This window comes from Eptesicus fuscus, chromosome 6 (assembly GCF_027574615.1).
Source record: "Eptesicus fuscus isolate TK198812 chromosome 6, DD_ASM_mEF_20220401, whole genome shotgun sequence".
Lineage (NCBI taxonomy): Eukaryota > Metazoa > Chordata > Mammalia > Chiroptera > Vespertilionidae > Eptesicus > Eptesicus fuscus.
The window spans coordinates 23,751,558-23,773,499 of record NC_072478.1 but is presented as its reverse complement, the minus strand read 5'-3'; the positions used below and the strand labels follow the sequence as shown (position 1 = coordinate 23,773,499).

The window sequence follows — 21,942 nt, the reverse complement described above, 5'->3', positions numbered from 1 at the left end:
ACCGCAGAGTGTGATGCTCCTTTACGCCTTGTGTCTACTTGATGGGCATCTTGTAACTTCTTTTCTATGGCAGGACATATGGAACAAAATACCACTTTTCAGTTTTGGGGTGTTAGCTGATTCTATGGCTTTTGTTTTGCCCTTCCTCCCAACCAACCTCCCCGCGTCTCTTCCTCCCTTCCTTCCCTTCTCCCCTCTCCTGCCCTTCATTTCTCTCTCTCTTTTATCTCTCTGTTCTCCTCCCTCCCTCATAATAGTAAACAAAACAAAACAAAAAGTCCTATAGACCAAATATAGTGAAGGTCCCATTTCCTCCCATCCCATGAGGAGGTGGCCAGAGGAGGTGGTCATCATTTCCTGGCCTTCCTTCTAGAGACACGCAGGGTCTAAAGGCCAATATGTCTATTTCACCCTCCCCTTCTTCCCTCCCTCCTGCCTCTCTTTACCATTCCTTCCCTTTTTTCTCTCCCCTCTCCCCCCCGCACTTGAACTGTAAGATATTTACCCACTACTTCATCTGGCTTTTTCTCTAACAACACAACTGCACTGCTGCCTCCTTTTAAAATTTATGAATAATGAACAAATCCACATGATGCGAAAGCAGAACAGTAGAGGGAAAGGGGGGCTTCAGTGAAAGGTCTCCTTCCTGCCCCATTCTGCCCATTTTTTTCACATTTGTTTCTTGCCGAGTATTCCTTTTCTCAGTTCCTGCAAATAAAAACATGTTCTTATTTTCTCCCTGTCTTTCACAGAAGGGAGCACTTAATGCTTATGTTTCGTACCTTTCTTTTGTAGGGTACATCCCCCATGTCTACATATCTGCCCAGTGTCACCCATTCATCCGTCATTCAGTCCATGGTCCTGTGATGGCCTCTTGGGCTTTTCACTGAGCAGCATTTGTGGGAGGTTGTTCTGGGTCAGCACACATGCCCTTGCATATAATTGTGTATACTCCATGGTAAACACTCAATCGATCTGTCCTACAAAGGCCCGTGGGCTTTTCTCAGCCTCTCTTTGCTCGGTGCACAAGTGTGACTCTAGCTGATATTTTGTTGCTTTCTCTTGAGGTTGGAGGGTGTGGTGGGCCCAGGCGCCATCATACATGGCTCTTTCTCATGCTTGCACTGATCTGACATTTCTGGCTTCTCTGTTGCAGCAACTGACCAACCACATCCGGGAGTCACTGCCGACCTTGCGCAGCAAGCTGCAGAGCCAGTTGCTGTCCCTGGAGAAGGAGGTGGAGGAATACAAGAATTTCCGGCCCGACGACCCCACACGTAAAACCAAAGCCCTGTTGCAGTACGTTTGTCCTCTCCCAACCTAGCTCACTGGGGCCTCCACCCAGCCACAGGGTTCCAGGACTAGGCTGGGCACCAATCCTCATTCATCCATCTGTTCATTCAACAAACATCTCCCAAGGGCCACCGGTGTGCCAGGCCCTGTCCTGAGCACTGAGGTCATCTCAGTGAATGGGGCAGACACTCATTCCTGCCCCATGTGATCAGAAAGGGGAGATGGGGAAGGATGAGACAAAAATAAGCAAATAAAATGTATAGTGTGTGAAATGTCAAAAATATTAAAATGGGTAAGGGGCTAGCGAGTACCAGTGTGGGCATAGGGTGCCATTGAAAATAGAGTGGTCGGGCCCGGCTGGCATGGTTCAGTGGTTGAGCATTGATCTATGAACCAGGAGGTCACAGTTCATTTCTCATCAGGGCACATGCCTGGGTTGTGGGCTCGATCCCCAGTGGGGAGCGTGCAGGAGGCAGCCAATCAATGATTCCCTCTCATCATTGATGTTTCTATCTCTCCCTCTCCCCTCCTCTCCGAAATCAATAAAAACATATTTTAAAAAAAGAAACTAGCGTGGTCAAGAAGGCCTCTCTGAGTCCATGGGAGTTAGGCAAAAACCTGAAGAGGTGAGGGAGGGAGCCACATAGAGCCCTGGATGGGGCCCAGCCAGTGCAAAAGTCTTTTTTTTTTTTTTTTAAATATATTTTATTGATTTTTTACAGAGAGGAAGGGAGAGGGATAGAGAGCTAGAAACATCGATGAGAGAGAAACATCGACCAGCTGCCTCCTGCACACCCCCTACCGGGGATGTGCCCGCAACCAATGTACATGCCCTTGACCTGGAATCGAACCTGGGACCTTTCAGTCCCCAGACCAACGCTCTATCCGCTGAGCCAAACCGGTTTCGGCTAGTGCAAAAGTCTTGAGGCAGGACTGTGTCCAGCATGTTGGAGGTCCATGTGGCTGGAGCAGAGTGAGTGAGGGAGAGTGGGAAGAGGTGAGGGCAGAGTGTGCAGGGCCTTGCTGAACATGGGGAGGACTTTGGCTCTTGCTCTAGGTGCGCCCTCTGGCTGCTGCAGGGAGGACAGACCTGGAGGGGGTTGGGACCAGACCCTGTGTTAGCTGCTTCTGCTTGATACCTTGAATCCTCACCCTGACTGTTGAGTCCAGCTCAGAACTGTAGGAGACTCCCTGCAGCTGTGCAGCTGAGAGGCAGGGGAGTGGGTGTCCCCACCATCCCAGGTTCTTACTTGGGGTTCTTCCTGCCCCTGTATTCTCAGTTTCTGCCCTGCCAGGGACCATAAGTGCTGCAAGGACTTGGTTAGAGTGAGTTTCAGAAACTCCCTGGCAGCTCATGAGGCAGATGGTGGCGTGCACAGGACTCCTCCTACAGGCACACCAGAGGGGCACTGGCCCCATGACCATCTTAGGTCTGACGTCCCCTCCCTCTCAGCCATTGGGCAGTGCATGGTGGTGGGATCGGGATGAGAATGCTTTTATGCTCAGTCAAGCTCAACTGCATTCTGCAAAGCTTTTTTTAAAATATATTTTTATTGACTTCAGAGAGAGAGATAGAAACATCAGTGATGAGAGAGAATCATTGATTGGCTGTCCTCTGCACACCCCACAGTGAGCCAAACTGGCTAGGGCCGCAAAACTTTCTATAGAGCAAATGCTGGTCCTTTGTAGACTTGAAGAGGAGATTTAGTCTAGCATGTGCTGCAGCCTGGGGGTAAGCCTGGGTGTGCTGGGCTTTCCCTGGCTGGTGACCATGCCTCTCTTGAACCTTGTATTCCTTACCCCTAAATGAAGGTATGAAAGGGAAACATCAAACAGTTGCCTCCTGTATATGCCCTAACTGGGGATTGAACCCACAACCTAGGTATGTGTTCTGACTAGGAATTGAACCCGCCACCTTTTGGTGTACAAGATGACACTCCAACCAACCCAGCCGGGGCAAAAGTGTTTTTTAATTGAGGCATGTACGTGTGTTTTTTTTAAACATAATGTTATTGGAACTCTTAGTAGACTGCAGTATAGTGTAAAAGTAACATATATGCATGGGAAACAAAAAATTTCATATCACTGGCTTTATTTGCTTTATTGCAGTTATCTGGAACTGAACCTGCAATATCTTCGAGGTCTGTCAATGCTTGAGTTGCCTAAGAATTTGGGAGGCAGAGATGAGGAAATGACTAAGGCAGACAGTGTAAGGGACTGGGGGGAGCAATTAGAAATGCCAAGGAAAATCAAGACACTAGTAAATATCTTAGATCTTTACTGCTCACATTGTCACAGCACTAATTCGCAGCACTTACATACTTTGTAAGGGCTAGGCTGGATTCTAAGGGGCCAATCGTGGTATTAGCACATTTGGTCAACTATGTGACATTTTGACTTCTCTGAATTCAGAAGTTTTAGGTGAATTACCATGATTTGACAGCATTTTTTATTTTTTTGTGGGAGAATAGAATAGGATTGCATTTTAGGATTAGTGATTTCTTAGGAGTTGATGAAATCTAGAAACTTTTTGAATCCTCACAGTGACCTTGTGTGAAGGTGCTGCTATGATCAACCCACTTTCCAGATGAAGGAACTGAGGCTCAGAGGGACAAAGGCCTCAGCCTATAGTGGTGGAGTGCCGACCCACGTGCTGGGAGGTGGCGGAAGCCACCTGAACTATGTGAAGGAACTACCATTTCACTCTATGATCCTGTTGGATTAGTCCAAACCTCAGGGCAGAGGTGAGGTTGCTAAGTTGTGACCCCCACACCTCACTCTTGTCATCTGCAAAATGGAGTATTAACTGCACCTCCTTCAGTTCAGTGAATGACCGTAACAGGTCATATAGAATGGGCCTGGAATGTAGCAAGTGCTTGCCACCTGCAGCTCCTGAATTTTGTTTTGATATACACATAGGTTTTGTTCCTAAAAACTAAAAGGGGGAACTGAACCATGGCTTGACTCAGGACATAACACCAGAGCTTTGTTGAAACCTCTGCTTAATGTTCGTGTTTTCTTTTTCCTCGTAGGATGGTCCAGCAATTTGGGGTGGACTTTGAAAAGCGGATAGAGGGCTCTGGAGACCAAGTGGACACACTGGAGCTCTCCGGGGGCGCCCGAATCAATCGCATCTTCCATGAGCGGTTTCCCTTCGAGCTGGTGAAGGTAGTTCGGCAAGGGCTGGGCCCTCCTGTCCCTGGTCAGGCACCCATCTGCTTGGCCTTGAGCCTATCCTCCTTCCAGAGTTTTCCGTCTTGAACTCTGGCCTTCATGCCTGAGCCTGCCCTGGGTAGAGTATGGCCTGGGGAGGCGTCTCCTATGGGTTTCCTTCCCTGAGCAGGCAGCTTACAACTTTCCAGCAGAGATGTACAAAGTTCTTTTTTTTTTTTCCCTCTGACAAAAGCCAATACAATGTATTTCCTTTGCAAAATACATAGAAAATAGGGGAAATTCACATGTCCTTAGCAGGTTGAAAAAAGAAAAAGCAGGTTATGGACCCAACATGTGCAGCATAACAGACAATATTTGTAATACCCTTCCATATGAAATTACACCTGTGTGTTTTGATGTGTGTATTTGCATAGACCTGTAAGGATGTTCTTAGAGTTCTCGACCTGGAATTTGAGATTTTTAAAAACAGTTTACTTGAACTTTTTTAAAAATTTATTTTATGGATTTTAGGGAGAGGAAGGAAGGAAGAGAGAGAAACATTTATCATTGATTGGTTGCCTTCCGCATGCACCCGGACAGGGGATCAAACTCACAATGTGGGTTTGACCAGAAATTGAAACCACCACCTTTTGGTTTATGAGACAACACTCCAACCACATTGGCCAGGGTGTAAAACATTTGCTTGAACTTTTTTTTTTTAATATATTTTTATTGTTTTCAGAGAGGTAAGGAGAGGGAGAAAGAGATAGAAGCATCAATGATGAGAGAGAATCATTGATTAGTTGCCTCTTGCACGCCCCCTGTTGGGGATCGAGCCAGCAACCTGGGCATGTGCCCTTGACCAGAATTGAACCAGGGACCCTTCAGTCCGCAGGCCTATGTTCTATCCACTGACCCAATCCAGCTAGGGCGTTATTCTTGAACTTTTACTTTTTACTGTGATCACTTAATTTTATGAAAATCAGTAAAGTTTTTTTTTCAATTAAAGAGTAAGTTAAAAGCAGGAACACTCCCATAATCCTAACACCCACAGACAACTCCTGTTAGCACCTGGATGTGTGTCCTTTAAGAATTATTTCTATGCAAGTAGAAAGCCTTCCTTATGCTCGCTTTGGCAGCACAGACTGTAAAATTGGACTGACACAGAGAAGATTGGCATGGCCCCTGCTCAAGGATGACACGCAAATTCGTGAACCATTCCTTTTAAAAAAAAAAAAGCCACCCTTGAATATACAAACATAGCACATATATTCATCCATACTTATGTGCACATATATATTTTTAAAAATTTATGTCTTTATATCATGCTTTTTTCATGTGGTGGCCATCTTTCAAAATTAATCATAAACATTTCATGTATCATCAATAACAAAGCTATTTATTATTTTATGTATGTCCCATCATGCATTTAGCAGTCTCCCTTTGTGGACATTTAGTCCCCCCCGCCCCCCCACACCCACACACATATTTTAGTGTTATGAATAGTTTTGTAAATGTAGCTAGTTCTTTTTTTTTTTTTAATGTATTTTTATTGATTTCAGAGCGGGAGGAAGAGGGAGAGAGAGAAGCATCAATGACGAGAGAGAATCATTGATCGGATATCTCCTGCATGCCCCCTACTAGGGATCGAGCCCAAAACCCGGGAATGTGCCCTGACCAGGAGCCGAACGGTGACCTCTTGGTTCATAGGTCAACGCTCAGCCATTGAGCCACACTGGCTGGGAATGTAGCTAATTTTTTTTTTTTTAATATGTATTTATTGATTTCAGAGAGGAAGGGAAAGGGAGAGATAGAAACATCATTATTGGGAGAGAATCATTGATCGGCTGCCTCCTGCATGCCTCCTACTGGGGAGCAAGCCTGCAACCTGGGCATGTGCCCTTGACAGGAATCGAACCCGGGACCGCTCAGTCCGCAGGCCAATGCTCTATCCACTGAGCCAATCCAGCTAGGGCGCTAATTCTTTATTAATCCCTCATGATAAATTTCTAGAGCTTTAAAAATTACCCGGTGACATTATAGGTATATATTTTTTATTTTTAGGTATATCTTTAGAGGTTCTTAATTTGTAGTGCAAGTGGCCCCAAAAAAGTTTTTATATGAATTCATGTTTCCTCTAAGAGAGCAAGAATGTTAGTTTCACAGCATCCTTGCTGATACTAGGTTTTAATATTTTTAAAATTTTTGACCAATTTAATATTCTGCAATGTGAATACAGATGCACACAGGAAACAATGTTCTCCAAATAAACACCTGTTCTGAAGGAGCCCCAGGTACATCCTTGCTAGTGTTTGGTTTCTCTGTTCTCAGATGGAGTTTGATGAGAAAGACTTAAGACGGGAGATCAGCTACGCCATTAAGAACATTCATGGTGTCAGGCAAGTTCCACAGGGAGCGTTGCCATTGTTCCCTTTACCTTTGCGGTGCCATTCTCTAGTCAGTTTGTCCCCCCCAAACCTCTGGGTGCCCTGATTGTGAGGTCTTAACAGGGTTCCTGGGTGGTTGTCAGTAGCTATACCTCTCTCCAAGGGCACTTGAGGGTGAATGGGCTCAGTCCTATATGAGTAGGTCATGGGTCACAGGACTGTCTGCTGCCCTTGGTTTAAACATTTAGTTAACCACCCCCCCTCGCCCCCAGTCAGTTGGCATGAGTCCTAGTTACTGTAGTCATCCAAGAAGGCTCGCTGCATATTTGCCCTGGGGGTGGGGGTGGGGTGCAAGATCTGAGTCATGATTACAGGAATCCAGTGTTTGAACCCATTCTGGGTTCCCTGTGAGCCTCCTGGGTCCCTCTATATTCCAACAAAAATAGTTATTCCAGTCATTCAGTGTCACATCACCATGGGGTCCTCAGGTTGCCCTGGGGTTTCCAGGTAGTGGACACAGGCATCTGACCCCTAGACTTGCCATGACCTTTGTTCTTTCGTGGGAACCCGGCCTCTACCTGTGAGATTGCTGACCATGCTTTGTTTTTCTCTGACTTATCTCCCCTGCCCCTGGGTTTGGATGGTTTTAGGACCGGGCTCTTCACCCCGGACCTGGCATTCGAGGCCATTGTGAAAAAGCAGGTCGTCAAGCTGAAAGAGCCCTGTCTGAAATGTGTCGACCTGGTTATCCAGGAGCTAATCAATACAGTTAGGCAGTGTACCAGTAAGGTATTGGCCCCTTGGCAGGGGACTCCTGGCCGCGTGGAAACGGGGGTTCAGGGCTTTGGTATCAGGCTCCCAGTGCTGCTTCAGCCTGTGCCCCATAGTGCCTTCCCCCTGCCTACAGATTGCCTTGGTTTCCAAGAACGTGGCATCTTCCCAGAGGCTGGGGCAGGGGCATGTCGGCCTAGGTGCAGCTGGTGGGGGGACGGGGGAGGTATCAGGCCTCCAGAACTGGGCATACTGGTGGGCAGGGCTCCCTGGGACCCTGATACCAAGCCTAGCATGTGTCTGATGGAATTGGGCTGTCGCTTTGCTGCCTTCTGAGAAACAGAGAGGAACCCTGTGTCAGCTGCTGGAGGCATGGCTCCCTGAACCTCCCTGGCTGTCACTCCTCCTTGAGTGACACCCTTGGGCTTCCCTGGAGCCAGTCATGTTTCTGTCCCCCGGGTGCCAGGAAAGGCCCAAACGCTAATGTATAATGAGTGCTCGGGTCCCAAAGTTGGCTCGGCTCCTAACTGCCTCCTCTAGTTCCCTTGCCTTCCCCAGGAGCAGTGCTGTTCCCCCAGGTAGCCAGTCCTCAGATCCACTAGGTCACAAGTGCCTATGTGCTTGGGCCACTGCCTCCCCCCAGCAAGACATGCTGGGTTCCCCCGTGGGCCTGGCTCCCAGGGCAGCATGCTTTGGCCAAGCAGCTGAAGCGCTTCTCGATGGGCAGTTTGTGCTTGCACGTCCACGATGGCCATAGAGCTCTGGGTCTGCCTTCCCAGGCAGAGGATTTCTGCTTGAGCCTTCTGTTCTCAGTCTGGAAAAGCCCACATTTGCTTCTTAAGCTTCTTCGATTGGAAAAGGAAGGGGAAAGAAACCCAGATGGGTTGGAGATTGTCATCCTGGAGCCCGTTGTCACAGATAATGAAAACACAAAGCGTCCCCACACCCATAGCCATCTGCACGAAGACACTGACCCTTAGCACTTCCGTAATTAAACCCAGACCAAGTCCACCCCTGGGACCCAGGATGCCTCTTTGATCCGAAGCAGCTTCCGGGGCAAATGCGGGCACAGACTCCTCCATGCATGTCACTAACCAACTGACTCTCGTTTCTCTCTCTCTCTCTCTCCCTCTCTCTCTCTCTCTCTCTTTCTCTTTCTCTCTCTCCCTCTTCTCCCCCTCCCCCCCCCCAATCCCGGGTGTGTGGCCTGCACTGTCTCTGGGTGTCTTTCTACTGGTCCCGCCCTTCGCATGACCCAGGACGGGGCTCTTCACCCCTGATATGGCCTTTGAAGCCATTGTGAAAAAACAGATTGTAAAACTCAAAGAGCCGAGTTTGAAGTGTGTTGATCTCGTGGTCTCAGAACTGGCCACGGTCATTAAAAAGTGTGCCGAGAAGGTAATAGAAGGTTTTGTTATTATCACCTACGCATCTGTCCCCCATCTTCTCCCTCTGTTGTTAGTCTTAACCCGTGCATCTGGGAGACTCTGCCTCAGATGGACCCCCTCTCCATAGGCCAGTTGTCACTTAACGACATCTCAATTTGCATTGGCAGACAAAATCGGGCGAGCTGCATCGCACGTGTGTGCCACCTTTGCAGTTTGGGCTACTGAAGGGGCTGGGAGGCCTTTGATGTTGCCAAAAGCATTTACTCAGCAGGCAGTGGGGATGAGAGTCAGTGCCCGTTCCTGAGACCTGAGAGAAAGGGGGTTTCCAAACTGTCAGCAAAGCAGTAAAACATTGCCATGTGCAGATCTTCGTGCTCTTATGTCACGGGACATTTAGTGAGTTTTCATCAGGTGATTTTGACTGTCCAACTCAATTTTCTTCAAAATTGAGCTTAACCCAAACTGCAGAAGGTGGTTCTTCATGTGCTTGGCTGGAGCTCTGGGGGTGTTAGAGGAGTGGGTTCCAGAGATGAGATGATGAGGAACAGTTTTCTACAAGGGGATCCCTCTGAGATAGATGACCCAGATGCCAACCCACCATCTTAGAACAGTCGCTACGCGCTCATGAGCTGGGCAAGGGCACTCATCCCAGTGACTGGTGGCTTTAATTATAATCAGTGTCCTGGCTCCCACCTAGTGCTGGGCGGGAGGGGATGGCTGTCACCCACATTCTCTGCCACTTTCCAACTCTAAATTGCATTCTCAAAAAGCATCTTTGCTTGCGCATGGGGACCCTGTCACTCTCTCTGGCCCACCGTCCCCCCACTGTCCCCTTGTCTACCAGCTGGAGCAGCTATGAGACAGGAGTGGAGTGGGGATGCGGTGGGCCCACCTCATGTCACCCACCTCCCCCATGTTTTCTGTGTGGTTCACATTGCTTCCCATGCCATGAGGACCCAGCCAACTCTGCCACTCTGCTTTCCCCTCAGCTCAGCTCCTACCCCCGGTTGAGAGAGGAAACAGAGCGAATTGTCACCACTTACATCCGAGAACGGGAAGGGAGAACCAAGGACCAGGTATTGGCTTTTTGTTTTAATTTTCAGGTATAATTTACTTGCAGTAAATCTTGAGTGTACAGTATTTTGAGTTTTGACAAATGCATGCAGTAACCCCCACCTCAATCACAATATAGAACGGTTCTATCACCCCTCCAGAACTCTCATCCTTTGCCCTTTTGCCGTCAACCCCTCACTGACCCCCAGGTCCTGGCAATCACTTGGCTGCTTCCTGTTCCTATGGTTTTGCCCTTTTTTTCCAGAATGTTCTGTGAAAGGTCTCCTGTACTACATAGCTTTTTGATTCTGACTTCCTTCTCTCAGCATAATATATTTGGGGTTCATCCCTGTTGTTTGTGGTATATCTGAAGTTTGTTTTTTTATCCTCACCTGGGGATATTTTTTTTATTGATTTGAGAGAGAGAGTAACGGTGTGGGGGGGTGGGGGAGAGAAACATCGATGTGAAAGAGAAACTTCATTAGGTTGCTTCTCGTACCCCCGCAACCTAGGTATGTGCCCTTGACCAGGAATCGAACCTGTAGCCCTTTGGTGTACAGGATAACACTCCAGCCATCTGAGCCACCGGCCGGGCTGACGTTTGTTACTTTTGATCGCTGAATGTGTGGACCACAGCTTGTTTATCTATTTGCCTGCCAGAGGACAGTAGGGTGCTTTTTGTGGTTTAGTTTTCCTGTGGAGACCATCCAAGCACACACAAAGGCAGAGAGTGGGTTCCTCTAAGCAGTCACAGTGGGAGTCTCACCTGTTCCCTGCTATGTGAGCTAAGGGCCTTCATTCCTCCTTCATATGCCCCAACACCTGCTCTTAGTCACTTCCCCTCAGTTGTCTACTGTGGTCTCTTGGCAGCTGTTTGTTTAAGCCAGAACCAAAACAAGCCGACGTGTTGTATTTGGTTGTGATGTCACCTGTATAGAATGGTTCTTCTCCCCTTGACCTTGATGGAGAAAACTGGATCATTTGTCCGTCAGAGGATCCCCCTGTCAACCTGTGCCTGTTTCCTCAGAGCTTCTGTAGCCTAGAATCTGTATCAAAAGCTTGAGAGATTCCAGTTTGTTTTGTTGTCGTTGCTGTCAAGGATGCTGCTGTCCCTTCCATGCACACCACAGCCCCTGGTTGCCTCCCTGTCGACACTGCTAGGCTTGATGCACTGGCTCCGGGATAGTGGGATTCAGGCTTTATAAAACTAGCAACAGTGGAGCACCCCAGAATTTTCCGACAACCCCATAAGGTCTGACCTACTGCCTGGCCTGTTTTATGCTTGAGGGCTTGGAGCCACAGTGAGGTGATAGGAAGGGGCAGGGTACTGTGTAAGGGCCTATCCCTTATCTTTGATGACATCCCCACTGGTGTGTGTGTGTTTCATTTTAATGTCCTCACCTGGCCAGGTTATCTTTGCTGTTTAAATGTAGTACTTATGAAATGCCAGGTGCTAGCTAAAGACGTTGCATATTGTGAATGATTTAACTCTTTGAAGTGGGCCTCTTGTGCCCCTATTCCACAACTTGGTAACATGGGGCCCAGGGTCACACAGCCAGACAGTGGCTGAGCCAAGCCTGCAGCCCAGGTGGTCAGCCCCAGAGGCTATGCCTATGACCATGACTGCCTCTCTCTGGTTGGTTGGCTCAAACTTACTTAGTTGTGAGTCCCTGGCGTCTGGAAGCACCTGTGTTCCCTTCCCCCTACAGATGTACCCCAGGTGTATTTTCGGGGGGAGATGTGCCCCTGTTCTTGTGCCCGAGAAGCAGCCCGGTTCTGCACCCGCACCCTACCCCTTTGTGAAAAGTGCTTTGTCCGCTGCCCCTGCCTGCCATGCTGGGCTCTATACAGATGCTCCTCAGATTACAATGAGTTTATCAGGATGTAACGATGAGGTTACATCCTGATAACCTCATGGTAAGTTGAAAATAAAGTAAGCTGCAAATGCATTTAATTTACCTAACTTTGAACATTATAGCTTGGCCTAACCTACCATAAACATGTTCAGAACACTTAAATGAGCCTACAGTTGGGCAAAATCATCTAATACAGTGAATGCACTGTAGAGTAAGCATGTCAAACTTGTGGCCCGTGGGCCACATGCCTTGTTTATTTGGCCCGTGTTAGCCTTTGAGTTTGACATGCTTGCTGTAGAGTATCAATTGTTGACCCTCATGATCGTTTGGCTGACTGGGAATTAGGTCTTGCTGCCCAGCATCATAAGAGAGTATCGTGTTACATATCACTAGCCCAGGAAAAGATCAAAATCAAAATCCAAAGTATGGTTTCTGCTGAATGCGCTTACCACTTTCACACTGTTATAAAGTCAGAAAGTCATGCCGGGGACCATGTGTACTCACCGAGGCTTCTGCTTTCCCTCAGATTCTTCTTCTCATTGACATTGAGCAGTCCTACATCAACACAAACCACGAGGACTTCATTGGATTTGCCAAGTATGTACTGTTGGGTACAGCGGCTGATGGGCTGGCACCAGTCCACCCTCAGTTGGGATTCCCTCTGTGTCAGGGCTCCTGGGGTGAGAGTGTCTGGAAGGTTGCCTGGACCATCCACATTGTCCCCACTGCATCTCCTATGAGGGCACCAGAGGTTTAAGGAAGAAAGTGCAGTCCTGGGGTCAAATTCACGAGGAAAGGACAAGGCTGGCTAGCCTCCAGGGCTTCCTTGCCTGAGGCCCTTCTCAGAGCCTGTCATAGGCTCCTGTGCAGCTTTCCCAGACTCCATGTGCACTTGGCGCTTTCATAGAGTCTCATGGGTCAGGGCTGCCCTGCATCACCACAGCTTCCATTTATTTTTTTATTTTTTATTTTTATTTAATCCTCGCCTGAGGATATTTTTCCATTGATTTTTAGAGAGAGTGGAAGAGAGAGGGAAAGACAGAGAGAAAGACCGATGTGAGGGAAACACATTGATTGGTTGCCTCCTGCATAAGCCCGATCAGGGCCCAGGCCGGGAGGAGCCTGCAACTGAGGTATGTGCCCTTGACCGGGAATTGAACCTGGGACCCTTCCATCCGCAGGCCCGGCGCTCTTTCCACTGAGCCAAACCAGTTAGGACTCCATTTATACACTGTAGATTTAAAACCAGAACCTTCCATGGAACCTAGATAAGGGGCTAGACCAGGGAGCTCTGATTTCAGCAAGATGTAGATATAAATGCTGGTGGTCTCAGGCATCTCCCACTGACTCCTTCAGCCCTTGTACCCCTCTCAGTAAGCTTGGGTGTCATATGGATTGTTCTGGTGGCTCACAAAGGTTTTGTTGCTTGAGCCACATAGCATAGCAGACCATTGGTAGCCAACTCCCTTGTATCATTTAGCAAATATTGTCTCTCTGTGCCAGGCCCTATGACACAGCATTGAGTAAGCATAGGCCCAGGTCCCCACCCTCAAAAGAAGGTCCCATGCCAGGGACAGACGTGCACCTGGACAGTTAGGATACAGTGTGGTCAGTGCTGGGGCGGGGACTGTATAGGGCCCATGGGAGTTCAGTGGGCGGCCTTCTGGCCTGACCTTGGCGGGTACAGGGAGGCATTTTTGAGGAGGGGCCTGCTAGAGCCTAATCTTGGGCTAGAGGGCTGCAGCAAGAGGGTCTTTCTGTCGGGGGATTCTCTGTTGTGCTAAGTAGTTACCAGGTAACATTTATCAATGCACTCAACAGTTAATTGAGCAGCTGTTCTGTGCTGGGCACATGGTAGGTGAGTAGAATGAATGAATAAGGGCATGATCATAAACTTCAGGCTCCAGCTGAGTAGTCCCTGCTGGGAGTGGGCTGGGGGGCACAGGCCATGGACCACCCCTCAGGTGTTTCTCGGAGCCTGGGGAGCAGACCCTCCTGCTCTTATCCCCAGCAGCCAGTTGTATGTAGGCTGAAAACACTGGTCCTCCCTGTTCGGTTTGCTGCTGTTTTTCTCACCTTGATATCTCTGCTTCTCACACTTCATCCACAGTTCCTTCTCACAATTTCTCCTGTTTTTCCTTTGACCACTCCACTCTTTCCTCTGGATTCCTGCGCCTTCCCACCTCCCCCAGCTGTTACTATACTGAGCAGCTGGTGACCTGGTGGGTATTGCCTGCTGTGTGCCTTTTCCCTGGTGTGTGAACAGCTGGGGGCGGGGCCCAGGGTGCCAGGCTCCGCCCAGCCTAGGTATAAACCAGGGCCCCAGTCCTAGGTGGGATATCCCAGGGTCCCACTGAACAACCATGGAGCACTGTTTCAGGGCCTTTGGATTAGGACAGTGAATAAGCCAGACTTGGCACTTGCCCCTTCAGAGCCCACAGACTGGGGACACATTGTCATTGAGCAAATTGTCACAGAGAAAATGAAAGTTGGAAAGGAAGGTGAGGGGTTGTGGGAAAGGGGACCAAGGGATGCGTCCTGGAGAGACCTTCCCAAGGAAGTCCTGACAGCCAGGTGACAGGCGGGGTACGCCAGAGAGCGTTAGAGACGGAAGGCCGAGAAGCCAGGAGCATGGGAGACCAACGCAAAGTGAAGGTGAGAGGCCAGGCCCCATCACCAGGAGGGCCCTGCAGGCTGCGGGGGAGGTCTCTTATTGGGGGCAGGCAAGGGAAAGGTGCAGCCGTGTGGGCTGCCAGGAAAGGCAGGGAGCCAGGAAGCCCATAGGAAGTAGCATATCTGGGACCTCTCGAGCACCCAGGCCCTGCCATGAGTGGCTTAGCTCAGTCCTGTCTTCAGACACTTTTGGTCAAACTTCTTTGCTTGGATGTTCTGGGCTGCTTTCCCATGGCCCTTTCCACACTAAAACCCAAAGCAAGCGCCCTGTAATAAGCTCATTGAACATTAGGAAAATTATTGGGTAAAATTCCACCTCCATTCTTAATATTTTAATTTTTACTGATCAGGGAACAGAAACTTATTCCCTTTTTGAGTGTGTACACACACACACACACACACACACACACTCACTCACACTCAATTTATCCAACAGCCAACTTGAACTTTAATGTAAAACCCCAGAGGCAGTGAGTAAAAGAATGAAACAGGATGGTTTGCCTTCTCATACTGATCTGAAAGTTCCAGCTAAAGCAATACGATAAGATATGACATTAGGACAAACAAGTGAGCTAAGTAGGTGCGAGATACGTGACCTTCATCTGCACTCATCATTTCCTAGCATGCACTAGCCAGGAAACAGGGTAGATTAAGAAAAGCTATCTGGGACTGTAGATAAATAAGGGACCTTGTAGAAACATGCCCTATGGACCTTGACTGTCCTCTGGTTTGGGGCAGGAGCCATTCAAGATGAGTGATGTTTATTGATAAGCAGCTGTCCCACGGTCTGATCTCCCAGGTCTGACAACACCGTGGTCAGAGCTACTTAGGACTTACTGCTAGGGGTAGGGGTAGGAATTGAGAGTGGGAGCAAGCCTCAGGGTTTTGACCCCTAAGCACTCAGATTACTCTGAAGCCATCAAGGCTAACTTTGAGCCACCTGGGAATCCAGCTCCTCATGCCCATTCTTGGAGGCTCCAGTACCCAGTCACTTTGGAAATAGCTGGTGCTCTTAGGAGTGACAGAGATCAGGCCCTAGAAGCCTCAGTTTAACTCCATACCTTTCCTCCTTCCATGAACCTGAGCTCTTTCCCTTAGGCAGCCCTTTGTGCGCAGGGCAGTTTCTCTCTGACTCTGCCCTTAACTGGTCACTGGCCCCCTCATGTGGTAAAGAACCCCACCTGGGCCATGAGGGCCTCTTGCTCCCTGTCCCTCGCAGCTTCTCACCTGCATGAGCCTCTCTGTGCTTTGGTTTCAGTGCCCAGCAGAGGAGCACACAGCTGAACAAGAAGAGAGCCATTCCCAACCAGGTAACCACCCTTCTAGGGCCCGCAGCTCCACCCTCAGGGGAGGGGGCGGGAGGGCACTAAGGGACCACTGAGCCTTGCAATGGCACCTGGTGTGTGCATGCCCCACCAGATCCTCACCCTGCAGCCTCTTAAGTCCACTTAGGTTTTGACGCTTTGGGAAACTGGTCTGAGAGCCAAAGCTCTGGCAGGGCCAAGGCAGATTTTCTACACCTATGAGTCCCTGTCTGAACATCCAAGGCCATGGTTAGAACTTGACCCTCAGGGCAGCACAATCACCAGTGGTGTCTGTGGCCACATTGGGTTCTCGGCCCCAAGGACTAGGAGCCTGTGGGAGGCTGCATTGTGAAAAGAGTTCTGGGGTGGTTTGACCCCACCCGTGGAAAAACCGTAAGTCACACACAGGGTTTTCTACCTTGATGATGTACCCCAGCCAGAAGCCATGAAATAAGAACAGCTTTATATTTACCACTATTAGTTTTTTGGGTTTTTGAGAAAATCATCATCTTTCTGCCCGTGTCTCCTGCTTCTCCACATCATACAGGGATGAGGGTGGGGACTCTGCTATTTATCTTGCACGATTATCGAGCCCTCTGGAAAAGAAGGGTGTAACCACTGCATGATTTTTTTTGTGCTTGTTGATACGTATGTTGTTGCTTTTTTGTTTCAGGAGATGATAATGAATTAAATATTAACACCATGAATATAATTAATAGCATGTAATTTTTTTTCTTTTGCTGTTTTTTTTCTCTGCTCTTCTCTCTTCCCATTTGTGTGCCTTTCCTGCTTTTTCTCTGTCCCCTCATGTCCCTTACGTCTCTTTTTCTCTGCCTGCTCTTCTTTGATTTACCTAACTTTGCATTTTCAAAGGGGGAGATCTTGGTAAGTACCCGCTTAGTGTGGTAGCAAACATTAGAGAATGTCGTGGTGGTGGAGACCCCCCCACTCCTTAACATTCCCTTCCCCTCAAAATAAAAAAACTACTAACAATCAAGCTAACCTAAACCTCCGTGCCACAGCCTATGTCTGATGTCATGTTGTCCTGGGCATAAGCGGACTTACACAGACTAACCTGACCACTGCCCTGGTGGAAGGCCCCCCTCCAGCCCATTCCTAACATGTGGACCTGGTTTCCTGTAGGTCAGGGATGGCAAATACTTGACTAATACCCCTCCCTCCCTTCCCTCTTATCACATCCTTCTCAGAAGATTTTGCTCAAGCTCTGCTGGAACTTGCCACTGCCACCACTTTGTCCCCAGTGCAGACATCACCGTGGGGAAAATTTCCCCTTCCTGTGCTCATGGCAGACATTACTAATTGATCTAGCACTCTTTCCCTTGTGCCTCTCCCCTGTCCTGTGCCCATGGAAGACCCTGCTAACCATTCCTGGCACTCTTTCCTAAGCATGCCACCACTCCCCATTCTATGGCAGATGTGACTAACTGGCTGGAGAATTTATTTCCAGTTCACGACAGGCATGACTAATGGACCAGGGAACTCACTCCTGAATGCTGCCACTATCCTGCCTCCATGGCAGATACACAATGGATTAGGCTCTTATCCTTTGCCCGTGGCAGACATCACTTGTTAATCCTAGCATTCTTTCCCATTGCACCTAGAATTCTTACCACAGCACTTCAGGCAGCTCCTACTCGTTGATGGGTGTGGCCCCCACATAAGTGGTATTTGCCATCCCTGTTGTTACACTTCCTCTCCTTGTGTGGCCCAGCCCAGCAGGTAGCAGGTGCTGCTTAAGTCTGAGAGTTGAGTTCTTTTCAAGGTGCCTGCCTCTGGGCAACTGGCTCAGCCCCAGCTCTCCACCTTGGAGAGCAAGGCCTGGGCCCCCAGCCCTAACAACAGCCTCCTTCTCCGGTATGGTCTCCCACCACCAGCCACTGAGGCACTGGGCCCCACTCCCCTCTAGCATGGATCTTCGACCCCAAGATCTTTCTAGTAGCTGAGCTGATCCTGTGCCAGGGCCTCAATTGTGCCCAGGGCCTAGAGTTCTCTCAGAGGATACAGAAAGAGCCAGAGCTTGGGGGCGGAGGGAGCAAGAGGAATGGATTTTCTTTGGCTCCTGTTCCCACGTCACCTCCAACCCCTTTGGAACTTGAATGATTTCTTGCCTCTAAACAGTCGAGGGGCCTGCTTCTTTCCACACCCTGAGAGGTTTAGTCATTCTTTTCCTGCTGGATACCGGACCCCTGCCCACAAAGCCCAGCCCTGCCCTGTGCATGGCTGGTCCCCGGGTCTCCCAGCTGTGGTTGCTATCCCTATCTGGGCAACTGGGGCTGGAACCCTTACCTGGGAGGGGGCTGGCCCACCCTGCTGGTGGGCACCAGCTGTGTCGCTTCTTGCCTGCTGCCCGTGCTCTCCCTGTGGTCCTTTCTTCCACCCTGGCATGCCTATTGCTGTGTACGCTGGAGCCCCACCTGCCTCTCTGTCTCTCCTGCCCATCCTGCTCCCATCCCCCATGGTTTTAAGCCCAGTCCCCCTGGGCACAGATCTGGCTTTTGGATGAGGGGGCCCAGGTACTCCTTTTTCTTTAGGCTCAGTGCCTGTGTCTGCCACCACAGCTTGCATCTTTCCATGGTGGGGTTCTGTTCCTAACCCCAGTTGGATTCACATGAAGGTAGCTCTCTGGATGGCTTGAGAGAGAAGGGACCTCGGGGGCTTCTACAGGTCTGATTAGTAGCCTCCTGCCCTGAGACTCAGATGTACCATTCCTGGCGTGACCCCCATCTCATGCCACATGGCCTGTAGGCAAGTGAGGCCACCAAAGGGTGGTTGGGGCACAGGCTGGGCCCATGAGTGCAGAGGCCTCATGGGAGGATTTATCTGAGGAACACTGACAGCCTGTCTTTCCATCCCCCTCTTCCTCCTTCAATCAATGACTGAATTGAAGGTTAGAAACACCCACTCTGTGGGCCTGGACTAAGCCAGGTCAGGCCCTACTTACCCCTGGGGAGCAGAGGAGCAGGCATGAGCAGAGCCCCTAAGCTTGGGAGCTGGATGTGGTGGCCAGGTAAAGGGACTGCTTCTCGGGTCCCAAAGCAGGAAGGCCTTGGACCTGAGTCTGGAGACCAGCCTTGCCCTCAGTGTGACCTACTTTCCTGCTTTACCTGGGACTCGAGATTTTTAGTGCTAAACTGGGGTGAGTTGGTCATCCTGCTGCGAGGGAGGATACCATGACCTTGTTGGAGCTGATGGCCTCTGCCCCCTTGCCAACCAGGCAGCCTGTGGCTGGGCAGGTGTTAGAGGTCACTGCCTGCTTCCTGATGGACAAAAGATTCCAAAATGCTGTCTCGTCATCCAAAGGAGGGAGAAGTCTGTGCCCTTGGCCTTAACAAGGGCTTCCAGCTGGCATATCATGCCATTGCCAGCCTGGGCAGGGGCTTCTGCATGGTGCAGGGGTCTCTGAGCGCTCTGTGGCCACCTCCATCTTTATGTTCCGAGGCTCAGAGCCTAAGTCTAGCCCCAAGAGGAGTAGGGGTTGGGGGTTGGTCTCCCTGATGAGATTTGGTTAGCCTGGGGTCAGGTCAGGGTAGGCAGAATGCAGCCCATCCTGATACCCACCCACTAGGAAGGTATATGGGCCCCAGAAGCACCCCCAAGTCCCCATGTAGGGTGCTCCTGCCCCACCCTTATCTGGAGTCCCCCCACCAGCTCTTCTCAGCTATTTGTGGCCGCTTGCAGCCTACTCTCTGCAGGTAGGCATAGTCTGTTGCTGCCTTGGCCCCAGGCAGCTCTGCCTGTGCCTCCACATGCTTCCCGCTGCCCTGGGGTCCCCAGTCCAGATTGGTGGGGGGCTCTGGCCCACACATGCCTCCATGGCCCAGGGAACATGAGAGCATTGCCCCCCAGGCTGCCTGTGTATAGCTGTCAGGTGAGTCCCCTGCACCAGCCTGGGTTCTGCCTCTCACTCAAATGACAGCCACTGCCTGATGACCCCCATCCAGGAGGTCTCTCAGCCCAATGTGTCAGACAGAGAAAAGTGGGACGACGGGGCATATTCCCTGCAGGTCCCCTGGGCTCAAACCTATGCGCCCAGGGCTCTGGATGAAGGCATCCCTTCATCCTCATGCCCTGAAAGAGAGCCCCAGGGTGGGAGCTGTCAAAGCAGGTACCTGTGCCCGCTGAGCACCTGCCCTGGTTTGCTCTCAGATGAGCCAACAAAGTAGGCAGCGGAGTCAAGGCTGAGTTGAGCCTCTGCCGCTTGGCTCCTGAAAGGAAAAAAGAACTGTTTCATTGTGGGGGTGACTCCTCCAGTCCTCCATTGACCTTCCTGAGGGGGTGAGGGGCATCCCTCATGCTCATGTCTCATTAAGATAATTACGATTCATCCACTGTCACATTCTGTGTGGCTGCACACACAAACCTGGATCCCTCCTCTGGGCCCCTTTCAGCAGGCATACCTTTTGCCACTTGTACTAACTCATCCTAACCCCAGGCATGTGAGTGAATCAGTGACTGTCCACCCACGTGCCCCACATGGGTTTATAATAAGTGGAAAGTGCTTGGGGCAAGATGAAGTTGGGTTAGCTATTTGTCTATATATATATATATATTTATTGATTAATTTTAAAGAGGAAGGGAGAGACATTAGTTTGTTCCACTTATTTATGCATTGACTGATTGGTTTTTTAAAATATGTTTTTATTGATTTCAGAGAGAGGAAAGGAGGGGGAGAGAGAGAGCTAGAAACATCTATGAGAGAATCATGGATCAGCTTCCTCCTGAATGTCCCCTACTGGGGATCATGCCTTGACTGGAAATCAAACCATAACCTCCTGGTTCATGGGTCAACACTCAACCACTGAGCCACACCAGCTGGGCTATTTTATTTTTTAAATATCTTTTTTAAAAATTGATTTGAAAGAGAGGGAGAGAGAAATATTGATTTATTGTTCCACTTATTTATGCATTAATTGGTTGATTCTTGTATGTGCCATGGCCAGGGATCGAACCCACAACCTTGGCATATCGAGATATTACTCTAGCCAACTGAGCTACCCGAACAGGGCCTCACTGGTAGATACTTTTTTTTTTTTAATATATATTTTTATTGATTTCAGACAGGAAGGGAGGGGGAGAGAGAGAGAGAGAGAAACATTAGTGATTAGAGAGAATCATTGATTGGCTGCCTCCTACATGCCCCCTACTGGGGATCAGGCCCGGGCATGTGCCCTTGACTGGAATCAAACCTGGGACCCTTGAGTCCACTGGCCGATGCTCTATCTACTGAGCTGAGCCGGCTAGGGCAGTAGATTCTTATATGTGTCCTGACTGGGGATCGAACCCACAACCTTGGTGTATTGGGCCAACGCTCTAACCAACTGAGCTACCCAGCCAGGGCGAGTTGGCTGTCTTTGGGTTGGAGGTATCTCTGTCTTGGTCCCTGGCTTCCTGTCTTGCTGGGGGCAAGGGCTCTGGCTGCTGTGCTGGGGGTGGGGTGGGCTGGGCTGGGCGGTGGGTCCTCCACTGAGCTGTGCCCTTCTCTCCAGGTGATCCGCAAGGGCTGGCTGACCATCAACAACATCAGCCTCATGAAGGGCGGCTCCAAGGAGTATTGGTTTGTGCTGACAGCCGAATCTCTGTCCTGGTACAAGGATGAGGAGGTGAGTGGCTGGCAGAGCTGGAGCCAAAGGGCAAGAATAGTGGCCCCTCACTTGTCACTTACTCACTTATTCATTCATTTGTTTACTCATTCACTGACTTGTTCATTCAAGAAATGTTTCCTGAGTACCATTGTGCCTCAGAGGTCACCATTAGGATGGTAACAGCCAAGGCTGGAGGGTGTCCCAGGCATCACACATTATATCCCAGCCCCCATTGCCCCTGTGGGGTCCAGCCTGATGGAGGAAAGGAAGATTGGGGGAGGGAGCCACTGGTGGGCTGGAAACAGACCCCAGCCTCCAAAGGCATAGCAAGGGGAAGTTCTGGCTCTCAGAGGGAACACAGCCTGGGATCAGGGACTCAGGCTTACAGCCAGGCTGCTAGAGTATTGGGATTCCATGGGATACAACCTATATGGGCTCAACCAAGCCCTTAGCCGCTCTAG

General features: G+C 49.8%; 1 protein-coding gene and 1 non-coding gene across 8 annotated transcripts in view; both read left to right on the top strand.

Moving 5' to 3' along the window:
• The window catches only part of DNM2 (dynamin 2), an 82,501-nt gene that overhangs the window by 48,057 nt on the left and 12,502 nt on the right, over window positions 1–21,942 (top strand). For 3 of the 7 annotated variants that reach the window (XM_008158046.3, XM_008158042.3, XM_008158040.3), the window contains exons 7-15: window positions 1,157–1,299; window positions 4,326–4,461; window positions 6,778–6,845; window positions 7,484–7,622; window positions 9,982–10,068; window positions 12,428–12,498; window positions 15,833–15,884; window positions 16,752–16,763; window positions 21,386–21,499. In XM_008158046.3, coding sequence (XP_008156268.1) covers window positions 1,157–1,299; window positions 4,326–4,461; window positions 6,778–6,845; window positions 7,484–7,622; window positions 9,982–10,068; window positions 12,428–12,498; window positions 15,833–15,884; window positions 16,752–16,763; window positions 21,386–21,499 — 822 coding nt within the window. Of the gene's footprint in view, window positions 1–1,156; window positions 1,300–4,325; window positions 4,462–6,777; window positions 6,846–7,483; window positions 7,623–8,863; window positions 9,003–9,981; window positions 10,069–12,427; window positions 12,499–15,832; window positions 15,885–16,751; window positions 16,764–21,385; window positions 21,500–21,942 lie in introns of all 7 variants that reach the window. The other 4 variants (XM_008158043.3, XM_008158041.3, XM_008158045.3 and 1 more) reach the window with 3 other exon arrangements.
• LOC129149587 (U6 spliceosomal RNA) lies at window positions 5,570–5,672 on the top strand. The gene has a single exon (XR_008556468.1). It is a non-coding gene; the product is annotated as a U6 spliceosomal RNA (small nuclear RNA).